At 44.3% G+C, this 18194-nt stretch overlaps 1 protein-coding gene across 1 annotated transcript in view; it reads left to right on the top strand.

Annotated features, from left to right (window-relative positions):
- Positions 1-18194, top strand: part of HMCN1 (hemicentin 1) — a 1093576-nt gene that overhangs the window by 350490 nt on the left and 724892 nt on the right. Inside the window, exon 11 of the mRNA XM_069232006.1 lies at positions 11154-11429. Within this exon, the coding sequence (XP_069088107.1) occupies positions 11154-11429 (276 nt within the window). The remainder of the gene's footprint in view (positions 1-11153; positions 11430-18194) is intronic.

Raw genomic sequence — 18194 nt, 5'->3', positions numbered from 1 at the left:
GAAGGTTGCCAAAAAATGGTTGAATTTTTTTCTCTGATTTTTCAAGTGGAGTGTGTGTGTGAAGGGCACACACAAAAATGATCATTAATAGAACCAGTAGTTACATCCTCACACCAACAGTTCCAAGTTCACAAGAGTGATTTGTACGGACCACTCTCACTCGCATTTAAATACACTAGAAAGAGTGCCTTTATTGCTGAATATCAAGTCTGTGTGGTCTTAATTCCCCTTTATGCCTATTTCTTATACCACCTTACGATGTCTGTCTCTTTATCGCAAAATTTCAGGTTGCCTTTCATTTCTGTTTTCTCCCTTTCATTGGTTTTTCATTGTTCACTTTCTTCTTCTTGCTCCCTTTTCTGCCTTCCTCTTTCTTTCTCTGCATAAAAGTGTGATAATAGAAACAAGTTGTTGTCCCCAAAAATGACTGATGGTGTCCACTGTGGTATTGTAGGGAGGGGAGGGACTGGGGCACCAAGCTGGATCACATAAACTGAAAGGTGCATGTCACAGCCCAGAACCTCAGGCTTCAACCTTCCTTTTTATTAACTCCATCTAAGCAACACAGCTTCAACCTTTTGGCACAGACCCCACAGGGTTAACTTGTGCCCCACCCTCTCAATGGAGCAAATCTCAATGTGTGTACCCTCCCCAAAAGCTACACTCCTCCCATAATATAAAAGGATAAAAAAGAAACATGCTAACAGTTCAAAGTGTTGTCCACCATGTGTATAATAATCCATCTTACTGTTCAAAGTTACAGTATAGTGTAGAATGAGCAGGATGAGCTCTTAAGATTGTATTGAGCATAATCCCCTTGCGATAGGACTACTGTAGACTCAGCCCACACCCTGGGCGTAAGTCAACCGGAGGACTGGAAGTTCTCTCTACACTCATCTCACTATGTTCTATTGATGTCTCTCCAGGGAACAAACCACAACCTCCCTATTTCATTGTTTCTCCAAAGGGACCTGACAAGTTCAGTCTCCTGATGCTGACAAATGGCAGCCCCCAGGTGTCCTTCTTTCTTTAGTTGAGACTTTAGGTGTTTGATCTTTGAAGAATATATTTCTTGTGTTCTCCTTGTCACCTTGACAAGTGGCCACCTTTGGGCTGCTCCTGTGTACCACTCGCCATAAGAACATCTCAAACAGAAGTTTAAACGTGCTGCATCACTTCTCAGAACTCCATGTTTGTAGCTTCGGCTTCTTTCTTCTTGCTAGCCTTCTGGTTCTGGTTCTGCTTCTGGTATTTTGTCAACACTTGTTCAGTATCCTACATGGATAGTGTCTAGTTACGATGGTGGGGAATGACATCCCTAACAATTCAGCGCATGCACACCTGTCTCGGGGACCATCCCATGCTCACATGGAGTGTCTGCCAGTGCTCTCAGACCACAGTTACAAGGCCCTTTTTACTTTCTGATGATTGGCATCAGCAAGTGGATGACTTTGGTAGTACTGCCTGTGAATTTCTCAACTTCACCATAGGTCTGTGGCCACCTGTGAGTTATTTTCCCAGTGGGCAAGATTCAATGACTTAAAATAATTTGCCACCTCCTGTCTCTAAAATAGAAGTCCGTTATAGGTCCTGAGTTCCTGCAGTAGGCCTAGCATAGCCATCACTTTCTCCAGCCTAGGTATCACTTGACGGGCAGATGTACTGTACACTATCTCCACTTTGGGAGTTTTGAATAGACTTTCACTCAATATTAGCATGTAACAGCCACCAGGAAGGCTACCAAAGTTTGTACTGTCTCGAATCCATGGACAACTGGGGTCTCCATCTGTGGTAACAGGAGATGCAGGATCAGGTCTCCCTGAGGCCTGGCACATTCTGCACGTCTTCACCATGGTCTCCACCAGCTCACCTAGCTGGAGAAACCAGACTTTGCTCATGAGCCAGCTTTTAGTCATCCTCATTCTTTGGTGCCCTCTGTGAGCCAGATTAATTTCCTGCATGGCAAGATGTGACACCCTAAAACTATAGTCTTTGGTGGCAACAGTTAACTCATGTTGTATATTGTAGAAGGAATTGAGTACTTTTGAGATTTTGGAGTCCGGCGCAAGAAATGGGTCTTCAGGGCCATCCAGGTTTCAGTCCAGGCAGCTGTCAGGGCCATCTGTAGGCTCTCATCTCCCTCCGTGGCCTCCAGAATCCTTGCCAGAAACATTGGAACTGTGTCAACCACATACCAGACATACTCTCCTGCTTCTTGGGGTGCTATTCTTCTTCCATATGGCAGACCAGGGATGCCAGGACAAGTAATTCCACAGATCCTACAAGCCTGGCTTGCTTTCAACCCTGAATTAATGCTTTTGGAACTGGAGCATCCATTGCTCTATCAGAGACAGGGTTGCTTTATTGATGGTCTTGAAACAGGGGGACCAAAAGTGTGTGATCTGTCTGCACTACAAACAAATATCCATATGGTTACAAATTTAAGCCGATGCACCCAACGGATTGCTACAGCTTCCCAATCTGTGTGTAATTATCTTTGCTCTGTGGGGGTAAGTGTTCTGCAGATGTATGCAACTGGGCCAACTCGACGCATGTTTCTGAGATAACAGAGATCACACCCTTTTGGGTCTTGCATTCACTGAGAGTTCAAGTTCCTTGATTGGATCAAAGTGTACCAAGTATACTTAGGTTTCTCCAACCCGGCTGTATGAGAAACTGCACAGTAGTACACCAAGCCGCTCAGACCAATCCTGGCCCTGCTGTCATGCTAGATTTAGTTTGAGGAGCCTGTGCTGGTGTCCCAAGGACTGCTGGGACACCATCAGAAGAGGAGCACGAAACGGTTGGCCGAGTTAGGACAGGTAAGTTTATTTTATTTTATTTTTTTTAATTTGTTTTCACCCCTCCGTCCCCCCCTCTTGAGATTTGTGGCAGCCGCCACTGCTGTCATTCCCTTTCAGAACCGTGTTTGACAGCAACGCATTTCTTTTTTACTGGACAGCTTTCCAGGAGTAGATTGAAAGCAATTAGTCTGTGGGGATTTACCAGAAGGTGGATGGGTGGGTTACTGTGTTGTCTTCCCAAGATGAAGGCATGGGCCTCATTTAGGGGTCGCTAGCGTTGCCATCTGTGACTCCTGGCATGACCCTTGGTACCCATGGTCTCTGAGGTATCAACATGACTTCCAATAACCCAGCGGTGGCTCTTCCTTTGGGGCATCAGTGTTCCACCCATCTTTTCTGAAGATTTTTTATTACCTATTAGCGGATATTAGTGCATTAAACACTTTTAGTGTACTGAAAAATGGATCAACAGGAGCTGGAATTGGAACTTTTGTGGCTGGTGAGGTACGTAAAATAAAACGCTTTTTAATGGAGTCAATTCATAGGGACTGTCGGGTTTCATTGGCATAGCTCAACATGAAATGACTTGAATATTTAATTAGTACCTCTTCAGAGTCTTTGGTTTTTAAGAAATTTATGTGAAATGTGTGCTTTAATTTAAAATGCAGTATTTTATCCCATCTCACTTTTGAACTTTTTTTTCGGTGTAGAACCTCCTGGAAGCCCCCCCTGTCCCCCCCCCCCCCCCCCCCCCCCTCCCCAGTTCAAACTCACATGCTACATGTCAAATCTAATTTTATGGGATTGGTTGTAAATTTGAAAGGATTCCTTTTATTCTACAAAACTTGGAATTCTTCATACCCATGGGCACCCCACCAGTTTTTGAATGATCAATGGTGAACATTTGGACACAAGGGAAAAGGGGTCTGGTTTAAAAAATAAACTAAAATAATGAATTAAAATAAAACTGAGAAACTTGTTGCTCCTCTCCTCTGGAAACAAAGATTAGCCCAATTAAAGTATTTTTAAATTTCTTTGTCACTTTTGTAATCTCCTGGTAACTATATACCCCACTGCTACCTGGTATGTCTTTGTCAGTGTACAAGACAGAGGTCCAGCGTGAATCTTTTGTTTAGTTGGGACATTTCGACAAGCTATGCACATGTTGAACAAAGGATAAGATTTACGTATTTTAGGCAGACTAGTTTGGAATCAAGTTGCTACCCTCCTGCTATTAATGTACCCTTCTAAAGAAGCAGTTTGCATATTCCCAATCTGGACTCATAATAGATGTCTCCTGCGCTTTCCGTGACCCTGGCGAATCTTCTAACCAACTTGAGGGAACTCAAGTCTAATTCTCAATGGACTTTTGTATGCAAGAGTAGCCAAATCTACTTCAGCACACTTTTCTGAGTGTAATGATTCTCCACAACTGTTATCCACTACACTAGTGCCTTTAGGGTTCTTTAGTCTAATATCAAAGTCATTCTTTTGAGTTCTTGCTTTTCAACAGAGATGTTGTATTTATCAGTTTGTGATTTGAAAGTTTGAACACGTGCAATATACTCAAAACTAAATTACAGAGACTCAAATAAGAACAACATTTCCAAAGGATTGCCTGTTTAGAGTGTTAATTTTTCACAAGCAATTGACAAAAGAAATAACCCTCCAGAGATTCCCCCATAATAAACATGAACCAATATCGGTCTGCATTTCTTTTTAAAATAAATAGTAGGATTCCAGTTCGCTCTTTTTGGGTGTAGATGCTGCTACTAGGCTTTCCACTGGTGACAATGGGAGCTAGAGTAGCACGACAGCTCCTTCAGATACTCGATTAAAAGGCATGGTATGTCCTGTGTTAAAGATGCTTGCAGGGATTTCCTGCTCTCCCGAGACTCTCCAAATCTCACACAAGTTTGAGTTTAAAGTATGTAAGATCTGGGCTTGGTAAAGAGGTTCCTGGGTTTCCGTAAACTGTTTCAGTTAAGAAACATACTAAGTAAATTTAAGTCACAGGTGTTCCTTGTATATAGCTACCATACGGATCACTCCCCCACCTCCTTTGCAGTATCTGCAATGAGGTCTCCGTGCGGCCCTTAAGAGATCTCCAAGACAAGCCCCTGGGAGTTTCTGATTTTAGTTGCATTAAGGTAGCTATGATTCTTGAGAGTGAGCCCTGACACTACAATTCAGGGCAGGAACTACATCCCACCACTTTCAAATTTCACCAGCCGCAACTGCAAGAACACACGATAACCAGTGTCTTAATAAGAACTATTTACTTTCTGCGGGTTCAACTAAGGTAAGGTCTTTATGCTTTAGGTTTTTTTAATTAATAAGTTCAGTAATAAGCTGCTGTACTTTCATATTATGTTTGTTAGGGTAAATTCCATAAATGACATCGTTACTTTGCATACCATAAATAGCCTGCATTTGTGGCAAAATTGAGAAGTGGGAGCATGTGAACAACACTTGTGATTTGTGCACTTTTTTCAATGCAAAATGCATTCATACATCTAACATGGATGTGAGGACTCATTACATGCTAAAATATAGTGCTAAATACCGTGTTTGCATTTCACATAATTTTGTTCAATTTTGGACACTTTTGTAGACTTATACATAATTACGCAAAAGCAAATTCCACAAATTTTGCTCACCCCTACTAAAAACATAAAAGTTTTTAAAACAGTTGTTGCAATGTTTCATTATAGTGAGCACATGGAAAATATTGTGTTTGAATAAAACTTTCACCTTCGCACAACTGGTAGTGGCTTGCAAATTTATCATCATATTAAAATGTATCAATAATATGGAATAATGTAATCTGGGAAGGCATGTATTAACAAAATGGGCGCCTAGATGTGTCCTGCCAAAGCTCCTGTCCCGCTCTTCTCAGACTTCTAAAGAGGAAATTGAGCTCCATCACTGACTGGCATCAACAAAGTAATAGGGGCAGAGGACGCGACACTTGGCACGGAGAAAGATCTGGACTCAAACCCCAGCCTCTTCCTCCTCTAGACTCATCTCGCAGACACTCAAAACTCGGATTGCTCGGCCATCTGACAGTGTGAAAGATGGTTGGCCCTTACAACTACTGGACTCCCTATGCGTCTGGAGCTCCTCTATACCCATCTAGATTGGTTACCATCTTAGAGGAGACAGGGCCTTGTGTTTACCTTACACCTTTGGTATAGTTAAAATGTTTTTTTTTGCCATATCTACCTAGTTTGGACATCCAGTACATAACATAATCCTGAGATGCGGCAAGGGACTGATATTCAAAATGTTCGGGACAGGACGGTTCAGGACCAGGGTGCCCCAGAATTGCGGAGCCCAGTTTGGGCTCGCAACGAAGGGTCACTAGTGGTCCCGGACAGATTTTTCAATACCACACGTCCTATTACTATATAGTTAAGTTTTAAGTTCTCGGGTGGGATACGTGGGGCAGGGTTTCTGGCCTTCTTGGTAAGAGGCATATCGAGGGGGATATGCGGCCACTGCCTGTGGGTGGGGGGGGACTGTGAGAAGGGACAGGATTTGCCAACCCCAGTGTTGTTTAGGAGTTGTGATATATGTTCCCATTTGTTATATGTTGGTTTTTGTTGTTACCACCAGACCAGTCATAACATGGATTCATACCCACCGGGGAGAACTAACCCGCCAGGAAAAGCTGTGTCCCGTTGGCCTCCTTGGGTATCCCACATAAAGGAGGTGCAACACTACTGGCTACCTTACACATGGCGGGCTTAGGAACAAATGATAAAATCTTGACTTGGAATGTACGGGTCCTTAATAAACTTACTATGCGGAACAGGGTCCACGCCTTTCTGAGGCGTTATGGGGTGGCTATAGCTCTCTTACAAGAGACACACCGCTGGAAAGAATGTCTTAAATACCTGTAAAGAAGATGGTGATGACAGATATTTGCCACATCTTATTCAGGATGTGCGAGGGGAGCGCTCATCTGGATAGCCCCAGGAGCTCCCTTTAGAGTTCTTAGGTCACTGATTGATGAGAGGGGAAGATAGGTCCTACTTGAGGGATCGTTAGATGCTCACCATATTTGCATTGTTAATGTGTATGGTCCAAATACTGATGATGGAGATTTCCTGGGTTCATTGATGAAGACGGCTCAGATCCCACCTACCCCAAATTAATTATGGTGGGTGATTTTAACTGTGTACTCAACGGTAATATGGACAGATCGCCTGCTAAATGTAATACTAAGCCTCGTTTGACTGCTTCCCTCCACCAGATCACGCATACAGTTAGGTTGGTGAATGTATGGTGCCAATATCACCCACCCACACACAAGCCTACTCTACTCCCCTCCAACAACAACCTATAGTCATTTGGACTATATTTTAATTACAGTGACATCTGCACATTCCATAACACACATACATTATCTGTCAAGATATCTCTCTGACCACTCCCCACTCCTTGCTACCTAACACACTAAAGAGACCGCCCTTATGGCGACTTCAGCCAAAAACTCACACCGACCACGCATTTCGGACAGCAGTCCAAGAAACATTAACACAATATTTAATTGAGAATAGGCAAACTACTGAGAGTCGGGCTACTGAGTGGGATGCCATGAAAGTGGTCCTCCGAGGGGTCTGTATGGCTACCTTGGTGGGTGTATGTCGAATGTTTGAAAAGGAGCTAACAGAGCGAGAACGGGAATTGGAGAAGCTGGGGTCAGGGTCTTCTGAGGCCCCAGAGCTCAGGGTGAAATAGGAGCAATTGAAACGTACACTGAATGAGTGTTCGTTCCAACACGATAAACACAATAAAACAGCAGCTCGTAAATGATGGTACCTAGAGGGAGGCATGGAAGGGAGGATGTTAGCCCACCTAATCATACTATCCATACAAGATCAAAGGGGCCATGAGGTCTATACCCAACAGGCCATCAATGGTGTTTTCTTGGACTACCTATGGAGTGTATTTACCCAACCGAACACTGACACTGATGAGACATATAGACAAATGTATTTAAATTCCCTACCCCTAAAAACACCTTCAGAAACAGATCGTAAAAACATAAGAGCCTCAGTTAGTAAACCGGAAGTCTTGGTGGCTATTCGAGCCCTGAAGACTGCCAAGTCCCCCGAGGGTGATGGCATTGGTATTTTATAAAACACTTGCGGGAGTCTTGGCAGAGGGTTAGTAGAAGTCTATGAGGAAGAATATAGAACTGGACACCTCCCCCAATGTATGACAGAAGCTCTCATTACAGTAACACCTAAACCTGGCAAAGATCGCTAGATGCGAGCTCCTACCGACTCATATCAATGCCTAATATTGATATAAGGATTCTAAGCAGCATCCTAGCAATACAACTGCTTCCACACCTCTCAACCCTTATCCATGAAGACCAGTCGGGGTTCATTCCATACAAAAACAACCTCCATAATTTACGTCAACTCGCACATGTGCTCCTCGACCCACAGATCCGGCATGATAAATAAGCCTTAGCCTATCATATTGAACAGGCCTTTGACTCCCTCAATTGGAATTATGTCTGGTCTGTACTAGAGAAAATGCAAATGGGACATCAGTTCATTCAGTGGATTAAACTATTATATACTCAGCCCAGAGCCAGATTCCGCACCGGGTGCTATGTGTCAGACAAAATCATACTACAAAGAGGTACAAGGCAGAGATGTCCCTTCTCTCCCCTACTATTTGCAATAGCAATGGAACCCCTTCCAGTAGACTCCACCAAGTCCAACAAGGATGGGGTATTCAGGTGGGTCTGAGAGAGCATATAGTCTCTTTATACGCGGATGACGCATTGATCTACCTACAACATCCCGATATAGCGCTCCACTTACTTCTAAACTTTATGGACGAATTTGGTGAGGTGTCACGCCTACGGGTCAATGTGAAGAAATCCACCCTTTTCTCACTTGCACTGCTGACAGAGGAACCCCGTGAAGCGCTCCCCAAAACCGAACTTAGGTGGGAGTTAGATAAGGCCAAATACTTAGGCCTGCACTTAACGCAGGACCAGGATTTATTCTACGCTAATAATATGGCCAGGGTATTGACAGGACTGCGATCTTCTGTGCGCTTTTGGAACCCCCTCGGGTTGTCCCTAATGGGGAAAGTGGCACTCGTGAACATGGTGCTCTTGACCAGATGTCTCTCTATAATTCAAGTCTCCTACTTTGAAATTCCGAGGGGAGTGTTCCTCGAGCTAGACAGAATCTTGGTAGAGCTTTTATGGCAGGGTAAGCGATGTTGGGTCAGCCTGGCCACCCTAAAACGAGAATGGGCTGATGAGGCATTAGATGTCCCGAACTTAGGGCTGTATTACTTTGCAGCCCAGCTTGAACATGTTATCTCCGGATTAGTCGGGGAATGGAACTGGGAGAGACGCTTCCTAGAAGGATCGCACGAGGGACACTAATTAGGTGAACTCTTGTTGCTGGGAGCAGGAATACCTAGGGACTTTCTTCATTTAATAAGCCTTATTGGTCGGATCTGGGAACGAATAGTAAGAATAGTCCTGAAATGAGTTCCATTTGCCTTAGAGTATGGTATATGGATAATCACTCAGTTCAGGCGCATAGCCCAAGTGATGACAATAAATAAATGGCAGGAGGAAGGCTGCATAATGTTGGCAGATTTATACAGTGAGTGCCACTTTGTGTCCTTCCTGGAGGCGCAAACAAGCTTTCACTTGGGGGGGGCAATTTCTTCAGTATGCCAAAATATCTGCCACGGCCCGCCAACTATGGCCTACATTCCCTAAAGCACCGGATCCGACCTACATTTTGACCTCACTCTTAGATATGGCGGGGAAGGCGATTTATTACACACATAGATCATGCTCTTTGAACTGACAGACACCAAAAGCCGTTGAGCAGGTGTAGCAGCAGTACAGTATAGAACAGATTTCTCCCCAAGACTGGAAAAAAATACATGAGAAGGTCCGTAGAATGGCCACATCGGCCAGATTTAAACAAATCCAGTATTACTTTATCCATATGACTTATCTTTCCGTGCAACGCCTCTGCCGAATTTACCCCTCTAGACCTGGCTCCTGTCCTAGATGCACTACTTTGTCCATATGGTCTGGTACTGCCCAAAAATATCTGAGTTTTGGATACAGATCATAGCACAACTAAAATTGGTGACAGGATGGGATGTTTCCCTTACTATTACAGACTGTATACTAGGACACCTGCCGTTCAACCCAAAAGAAAAATTACTAGACGGTATACGATCCTGGGCTTGGTGTTGGCTTAACAACACATTGCCATATGCTGAATCAGCCCTCACCCCACCGGCAGCTATAGACTGTAGAAAGGATTTATTGGAATGGTCAAGTGCAGAGGAGGCACACATGAGAAAAATTAGGACGGATGAGAGGGCAGGGGAATTTCTGAAGGCCTGGGCGGCCATGACCTAAACAATATTACATCTCAACCCACAGGAGCAAGAACACACCACAATTAGTCCCAGTTAATGCATAGACTACTTATAAGACCTAATTAGACTGCCATATATCAAGATTTACCCACAACTAATGACTGAACCACACAGTGAAGAAAACAGGAGGTGCACTTCCAACGACACACACAGTAGTAGGGACGTGGACAGAAGGAAGCTGCATCCTTTAATATACAAGAAGAGCCTCGTTCTGGGGTAATTAAGTTTAAAAGTTACTAAAATGTCTTGAAAGGATGTTATCCATTCTATAATGTGATCTTTCATATCCATCACTGCTCCGGACATATTGTATGTAATAACTTTCTAAATGACAATAAAGAAATACAAAAATAAATAAATAATGTAATCTAGTAACATAGTTCATACTCAAATATAGTCTGAACTTTATAAATGTGGACATAACTACAATTGTTTTTAAGTCTCGTTTTTGGCCTCTCCCTATGATTTATCAAATCATTTCTCATTGCTTCACACATTAGGGGAATAGTAAATCATGACTGTTTGTGGTATAATTTACCTTCCCACTGCTGTTCTGTAGCACTGGAACCTTTTCAGACGAAACGCATTGTTTTTCAGTAAATACTAAGAGAAACAAGTAATGTTACCCTAGCTTATGTCAGCACCCTAATATAGGTGGTATCTAAAATAGACATTTGCCTGTGTTGCGTGGTCAGATTAATGAAGGTTTAGCAATGTATTTATCACTAGACTTTGCCCAACACAACAGAAAACTTGTAGCACCAACAATACCAGAAATTCTCCCGATTCACATCTATTAACTGCCTTAAAAACTTGTAGTGATCCATTTGATGAATTACAGTTTAGAGCTTGATAAAAATATAATGAAACTCTCCTTTCTCTTTTATCCTTTTTATGCAGAGCCACCACCGGTGATTCAGGTACCCAACAATGTCACAGTGACTCCTGGAGAGCGGGCTATCTTGACGTGCTTGACTCAGAGCACGGTGCGCTATAATCTCACCTGGCACCGCAATAATCTGGATCTGAAGCTGATTGAACCACTTAGAATTAAAATGATGAGCAACCTTTCATTGGAAATCAAAGCCGTAAAGCTAACTGATGCTGGAGAGTACAGCTGTTTTGCCTCTAATGAAGGGGGAAGTACACTGGCTTCTGTTTTCCTCACTGTACAAGGTATGTTAAAATATAATTATGAGCATTTGTATAGTCTATTTCTCCTGGAAGTACTGAAAGTGCTTTTAATGATACATACAGAACAACCTACATTGTATTGAACACTAAACACCAAGAAGCATAGTCTGGTCTACATGAGGGCTTACACTAATCAATTTCTCCACTTTAATGAGGGGAATAATTGTGATAATTCAATCAATGCACTGGGCAAGTTTACTAATATTTCATGAGATGCAGTACAGCAATGAATGTTGCTATGCTGCACAGTGTAGAAGGGAGAAAGCAGGACAGTGCCATACGTACAAAGATATGGTGGTACTACCATCTCCTTATGCATTGGCACACATTCAGGGTGCCTAGCCCCACACACCCATCTTTGCACCATAGTTCAAGGGTGTGTGTGTGATCTCTAGCATAGGTTTTGTATTGGAAGGATACCCTTCCAGTACAAGACACAAAGTTTTGACCAACTTTAAACTTTTCCCACTTAGTAGTGTGTTGTATAGTGCAGCGCATATGCAAAGTCTGAAAAGTTTGGAAATATAAAAACATCCCTCATACTTTGGCCCTGCCTCGATGAGGCATAATTTTTTTTTTGTGTAAAGCCCAGTCTATCATTAATAGTAGAGAGGCCTTTGCATCAAAAACCATAGGTGGTAACCCAGGAACCCCTATGTACCACCCATGAGATGCCCCCATGACACAGTGTAACACAAAGCTCTACTTTGCGTTACTGTGAGCCAACTTTCCAGTTCAAAACAAGTTTCAAGGAGGACAGTAAATAGGAAAGCAACACTTTGCTCCAGTTTGCTTCATTTTGGTGACTGCCTATATTCTAAGGTTGTTGCGAAACCTACACGTGTGATGTGATTATACTGGGTCAGTGGTAGGATATTACACAGTTATGGCATGAAAAGTCTCATTACCAGAAGCAAAAATACAAAAAGATGCAGTTATTGCACTGCCACAAGTTATTCCTCATTTGTCCTGCAGAATGCAATCTTCTCCAGTAGTTTTCTGTGAAACAGGTCTCAGAGATGGAGTTGGAGTAACTTTTTGAGGAGATTTTCCTAGATTTCTCCCTTTTCTCACTGTTTGGCCATCCATGGTGAGTCTTTTAGGGCTTTTCTAGCTGCCTCTGAGGACTCCTGGTCATCAGACCTCGCTCTTTTTTGAGAATGAGAGGCTATCACTCTTCTCTGAAGAGACATCACCCTGTGGTTTTGATTTCTGTAACCACAAAATAAGTCTTGCTTCTCTATTGATCAGGGTCTTTGAAGAAAAAGTTCTGCATACCTTACAGTCCTTTGGATTGTGGACCGGATGGGGGCAGTAAAGGCAGCTTTTGTGTGGACCATCCACATGTTACCTCTTCTTCCCACAGGTTTTGCAGGATCCGAAGAGTACCTTTTTTGTAGTGTCTGACATTTTTATTGTGCAGAAGCTGAAGATAAAGGATAACAGAGCAGAGCTCAGGGAGACTCCTTTCACACAATGTATGGTACAAAATCTGAGCCACTGGAGCTTTTGTGCTGAGGCTGCTAGAGGGTGCTGTCACCTGATTGGCTGGACTTTGGTGCTTTTCTAGTGAAGCAAATAAACTATAAGTGAGAGCACTTTAGCACTATTTTCTATGGAAAGTTTTTTAATACTGCTATTTTAAGGTACTGTGGGACTCCCAATTCGATGACGTGGAGGATTCAAGCATGTGAATCTATGAAAGATACCAATACTGGAGACCTGTAGTTACAGTTAAGTAACTTACTTTCTTCTTCATTTTTCACTGAGTTCTAAATGAGGCCTTCTGGTTTATTACTCATTACAATTAATTATAAATCCACCAACAAGAGAGATATCCATTTTTAATGCTTTTTCATAGACCTTTTCAGTTTAGAGGTAATTGGATGTTACATTTGCTGAATTATATCAGTTGACATTCAGGGGCTCATTCCGACCCTGGCGGTCTGCGGTGGCGGTATGGCCTGCCGCAGACAGGGCTGCCCTACGAACTACGAGTCCCCATACACCATGGAAAGGCTGGCAGAATGGGGGCCTCAGAGGCCCCCTGCACTACTCATGCACTTGGTACGGGCAGTGCAGGGGCCCCATGAATGGCCCCAGCGCTCATTTCACTGCCTGAAATACGGGCAGTGAAATGCGCAACAGGTGCTGTCACACCTGACTCACCACAAAATTGCCGCCTGCTCAATTATGAGCTGGCGTCAATGTTGTGGTGAGTGTTCCGCTGGGCCAGCAGAGCACTCCAAATATGGCAGGCAAAAGACCTCCAGTACTGGTGGTCTTTTGCTTGCAGCAGCTTTCTTTGGTACTGTGAAAGGACCGCCAAAGTCGGAATGACCCCCTCAGTGTCATGACCCTGACTTTTTAAGTTTATGTCACTTCCTGATAACTTCAAATTTACTATTTGCTGCACCGCTGTTGCAAGTTCAGGAAGGAACTGATTCCAGTGAATGTGACTAGTTGAGGGCTTCTCCTGGCTTGGGACTTGACTCAGACAGTTCCTGATTTTCAAGTTGATAACAGTTGACATCAGCCGTTAGGTTGGATGTTGTAGATTCATTTTAACCTGGAATCAGGAAGGAATTTTGTGCTAAGGCTTCATTTCCCACAGACAGGTGTTGTAGGATAGTAGCATCTTTCAAGGATGGTTACCCCCACTTTTGGCCTGTTTGTCAGTGTGTTTGACTGTGTCTCCTGGGATCCTGCTAGCCAGGACCCCAGAAGCTATGCTCTCTCCCTTAAATTGTTAACACAGTATTTCATCCACAATTGGCATACTGGTGCCCCCTTATAAGTCCTTAGTATATGGTACTGAGGTACCCTGAGCATTGGGGCTCCAGGGGATCCCTATGGGCTGCAGCAAATATTTTGCATCCATAGGGAGCCCATGCAAAGGCTTCTGCAGGACTGCCATTGCAGCCTGCGTGAAAGGGTGCACACACCCTTTCACTGCCATTTACACTGCATCAAGTAACTTATAAGTCACCCCTATAGCAGGACCTTTAGCCCTGAGGGCAGAGTTAAAAGTACCTGTGTGTGAGGGCACCTCTGCACTAGCAGAGGTGCCCCCACGACCTCCAGGACCATTTTCCCGGACTTTATGAGTGCAAGGACGCCATTGTACACGTGTACTGGACATAGGTCACTACCTATGTCCAGATACATAATGGCAACTCCGAACATAGACATGTTTGGTATCAAACATGTTGGAATCATACCCCAAGGCTTTTGCAAGCATTGGTTGTATGATTCCATGCACTCTGGGGGCTTCTTAGAGGACCTCCAGTATTGCCATTTCAGCCTTCTGAGGTTTTTCAGGCAACCCCAGCTGCTGCCACCTCTCAGACAGGTTTCTGCCCCCTGTTGCTTGAGAAGCTCGAGCCTAGGAAGGCAGAACAAAGGATTTCCTTTGGGAGAGGGGTTTTACACCCTCTCCCTTTGGAAATAGGTGTTACAGGCTTGGGAGGGATAGCCTCCCCAAGCCACTGGAAATGCTTTGAAGGGCACATTTGATGCCCTCCTTGCATAATCCAGTCTACACCGGTTCAGGGACCCCCAGTCCCTGCTCTGGTGCAAAACTGGACAAAGAAAAGGGGAGTGACCACTCCAATGTCTATCACCAACCCAGAGGAGGTGCTCAGAGCTCCTCCAGAGGGTCCCTGGGTTTTGCCATCTTGGATTCAAGGTTGGCAGGGAACTCTGGGAGCATCTGAGTGGCTAGTGGCAGCAGGTGATGTCAGAGCCCTCACCTGATAGGTGCTTACCTGGTTAGCTGACCAATCCCCCTTTCAGGGCTATTTAGGGTCTCTCCTTTGGGTGGTTCTGCAGATTCAGATTGCAAGACTCCAGCAGGAATCTTCTGATTCCTCCACTTCGACTTCTCACTGAAGAAACTGCTTTTGGACCCTCCAGGAACTCTACAAACTGCAACAAAGAAGCAATACGCCTTCTGCAACATTGTATCTCCAGCTCCTACCAGCAACTGCAACTGTTTCTCAGTCGTGCATCCTCTGAGGACAGCCCATCTTCATCCTGCACCAGAAGAGCGAAAAGATCTCCCTTGGGGTGAAGGAGTCACTCCCCTGCTTCTTCGAGCACCAACTGCAAAGACGATCGGATGCGTAGATCCCCTCTCCTGCTGTGCTGCGTGGATCCTGCATCATGGGTGGTGGACTGAAGTGGTCCTGACTGGTGGAGGTAAGAGCTTGCCTCCCCACACGACAGTACCCCGGTGCACTGCGTGTTTTGCAGCTGCCAAGGCTAGTTGGCATCCTTCCAGGAAGTTCTTCATGCATCTTGCAGCTCTGGCCCCCAGCGTTCTATCCTGTGACGCGCAGCTTCCTGAGTGGTTCTCCGGCAGCGTGGGAGCCTTTGTCGTATTGCTGCGTGGGCCTCTTTTGCACCTTCCTTGTCCCAGTGCTTTGGGACTCCTGTGCATGCTGCCTGGTCTTCCGTGGGCTCTCTGAGTTGCTGAGAGCCCCCTTGACTCCCCCTCCTGGTCCCGGGCAGTGCCATTTTCCACTAACCGCAAGCTTTGCAGGTGCCAAGGCTTGTTGGCGGACTCCAGACTGCAATCCTCCATCCGGCGTGGGACATCATTTGCACCAACCAGGAACCCAACTCTCTCTTCTTGGGGGAAGTACTGACTGTACTTCTTCACCGGTGGTTCTTCTTTTGCACCTTCATCCGGGTTAGCAGGGACTCCTGTTCTCACTGGACTCTTCAGTGCTTCTTGGACTTGGTGCCTTTCTTCCACAGGTCCTCCGGTCCAGGAATCCACTGTTGGTGTCTTGCAGTCTCTTCTGGTTCTTGCATTATTCTTCTTTTCGTTTCTGTGTTTGTTTTGGGAAAGTTACTGTGATTTACTCTTGCTTTCCTGGTCACTGGGTTGGGTTCTAGTACTTACCTTTGGGGGTTTCTAGTACTCCCAGCTCCTCTCTACACACTACACGTGCCTAGGTGGGAAACCGACATTTGCATTCCACTTTCTTAGTATATGGTTTGTGTTCCCCCTTGGCCCATTTCTAACTATTGTGATTTTCACTAATTGCACTATTTTCTAACTGTTTTTATGCCTACTTCTGCATATTAGAGTATATAATTTGTGTATTACTTACCTCCTAAGGGGGTATAATCTCTATGGTATTTTTGGTATTTGTGTCATGAAAATAAAGTGCTTTTATTTTTGTAACACTGAGTATTATCTTTCGTGTGTGTGAGTACTGTGTGACTACAGTGGTATTGCATGAGCTCTGCATGTCTCCTAGATGAACATTGGCTGCTCATCCACAGCTACCTCTAGAGAACCTGGCTTCTAGACGCTGCCTACATTTCAGTAGTAAGGGATAACTGGACCTGGTATAAGGTGTAAGTACCTAAGGTACCCACTACAAACCAGGCAAGGCTCTTATAGGTGTGCTTTGTTTAGGGTGCCTTACACTGTAATACCCTAGTTGATTATTAGTTTCTCCCACTTTAGCTTTGATTGTTATTTCAAAATGCTGCACACCTGACAATAGTTTAATTTAGAAATGTAGGTGGATTGGGAGTTGATAGTAAGACATGCTTATGGCTTTTGTTGATAGTTAAGTCCAGTCTGCTTCTAGCTGTCTTTTCGAAAGTAGATACATTGTTTGCTGTGGCATCCCATGCAAATCTACACTGCCTGTACCACAGTTAAGCTGGATAACAGTCCCCAGCATGACTCTGGAGAGTATGCACCTCTGTGCAGTGTTCAACATAGCAAGGTGTAGATTTTTTAACCCTACCTCAGCATGTAGAACGTTCATGTGTGTGTGCTGTAGGCATGTGTATAACTGTATCCAAAGTCCAAAGCTCTGTGGTCTGGAGCCACATATGCCCACCCTCCTGACTAAACTCAACTACTGTTGTCTTGTCAGGATGTAGAGGTCGAACAGCGGTGACAACTATAATAATCGCTTGGGCAAGTCGCCCTTTTTACATGGCCCTGTCAGAGAACGTTGCCTACTGGCTACCTTATTAAAATAGTCATCTAGTCCACTTAAACTGGGTCCATTGCTCATTCATATGAGATAAGCTGGTCTCGTGTATATTTGTCTGCATGTTTGGAGGGCGTTTGTGGAGCAAGTAAAATAAGTGTCCATATGCACACTGCAAACCATTTTGTATTTGCTATAACCAAGTGTAGCCTAACATAGCGAGTCGGATCCCTGCACTTCACAGAAGGGAGATGTGAACTGCAGGTCTCAACCAGGACATCCGGTGATCCTTTGTAGTGGATTCACTTTGGGGAATGGAGGAGTGGAGATATTGGGCCTCTTTGAAGCTTAGGGAGTTTCCCATGCCTTTTCCTGATCCTTTGTTCACTCTAAGGGTTACTCCACAATAAGTTAAAAGGTAGTTTAGTTTCCCTTACACTCTTGAACCAGACAGCCTCCTTGTAACAAAGAACCTGGCTTGACAGGTCTGAATAGAATACGCAAAAGGAGAGGAATAGCCCAGAACTGGTCTCACAACAGAATGTTGGAATATACAACTACTGTCTGCAACTCTGGTATAAAGATGGGAAAGAAGCCTTTGGCCAGTGGGCCAAGATTTCTCTGTTGGTATCTGGTGGTTCATACCAGTGGTGACCAAGAAATTATTTTGTGTTCCTTGGTTAGGCTATCTGGTGCCAACACCCTTTGCCAGGTTCAGGTCCTGACAAGGGGATGTTTGACAGCATGCCAAGAGAAAATACATTGTTGGAGCATGTCTTGAAGG

This window comes from Pleurodeles waltl, chromosome 4_2 (assembly GCF_031143425.1).
Source record: "Pleurodeles waltl isolate 20211129_DDA chromosome 4_2, aPleWal1.hap1.20221129, whole genome shotgun sequence".
NCBI lineage: Eukaryota > Metazoa > Chordata > Amphibia > Caudata > Salamandridae > Pleurodeles > Pleurodeles waltl.
Note: the sequence above shows the minus strand (reverse complement) of the source record. Positions and strands in the feature narration are given on the sequence as shown.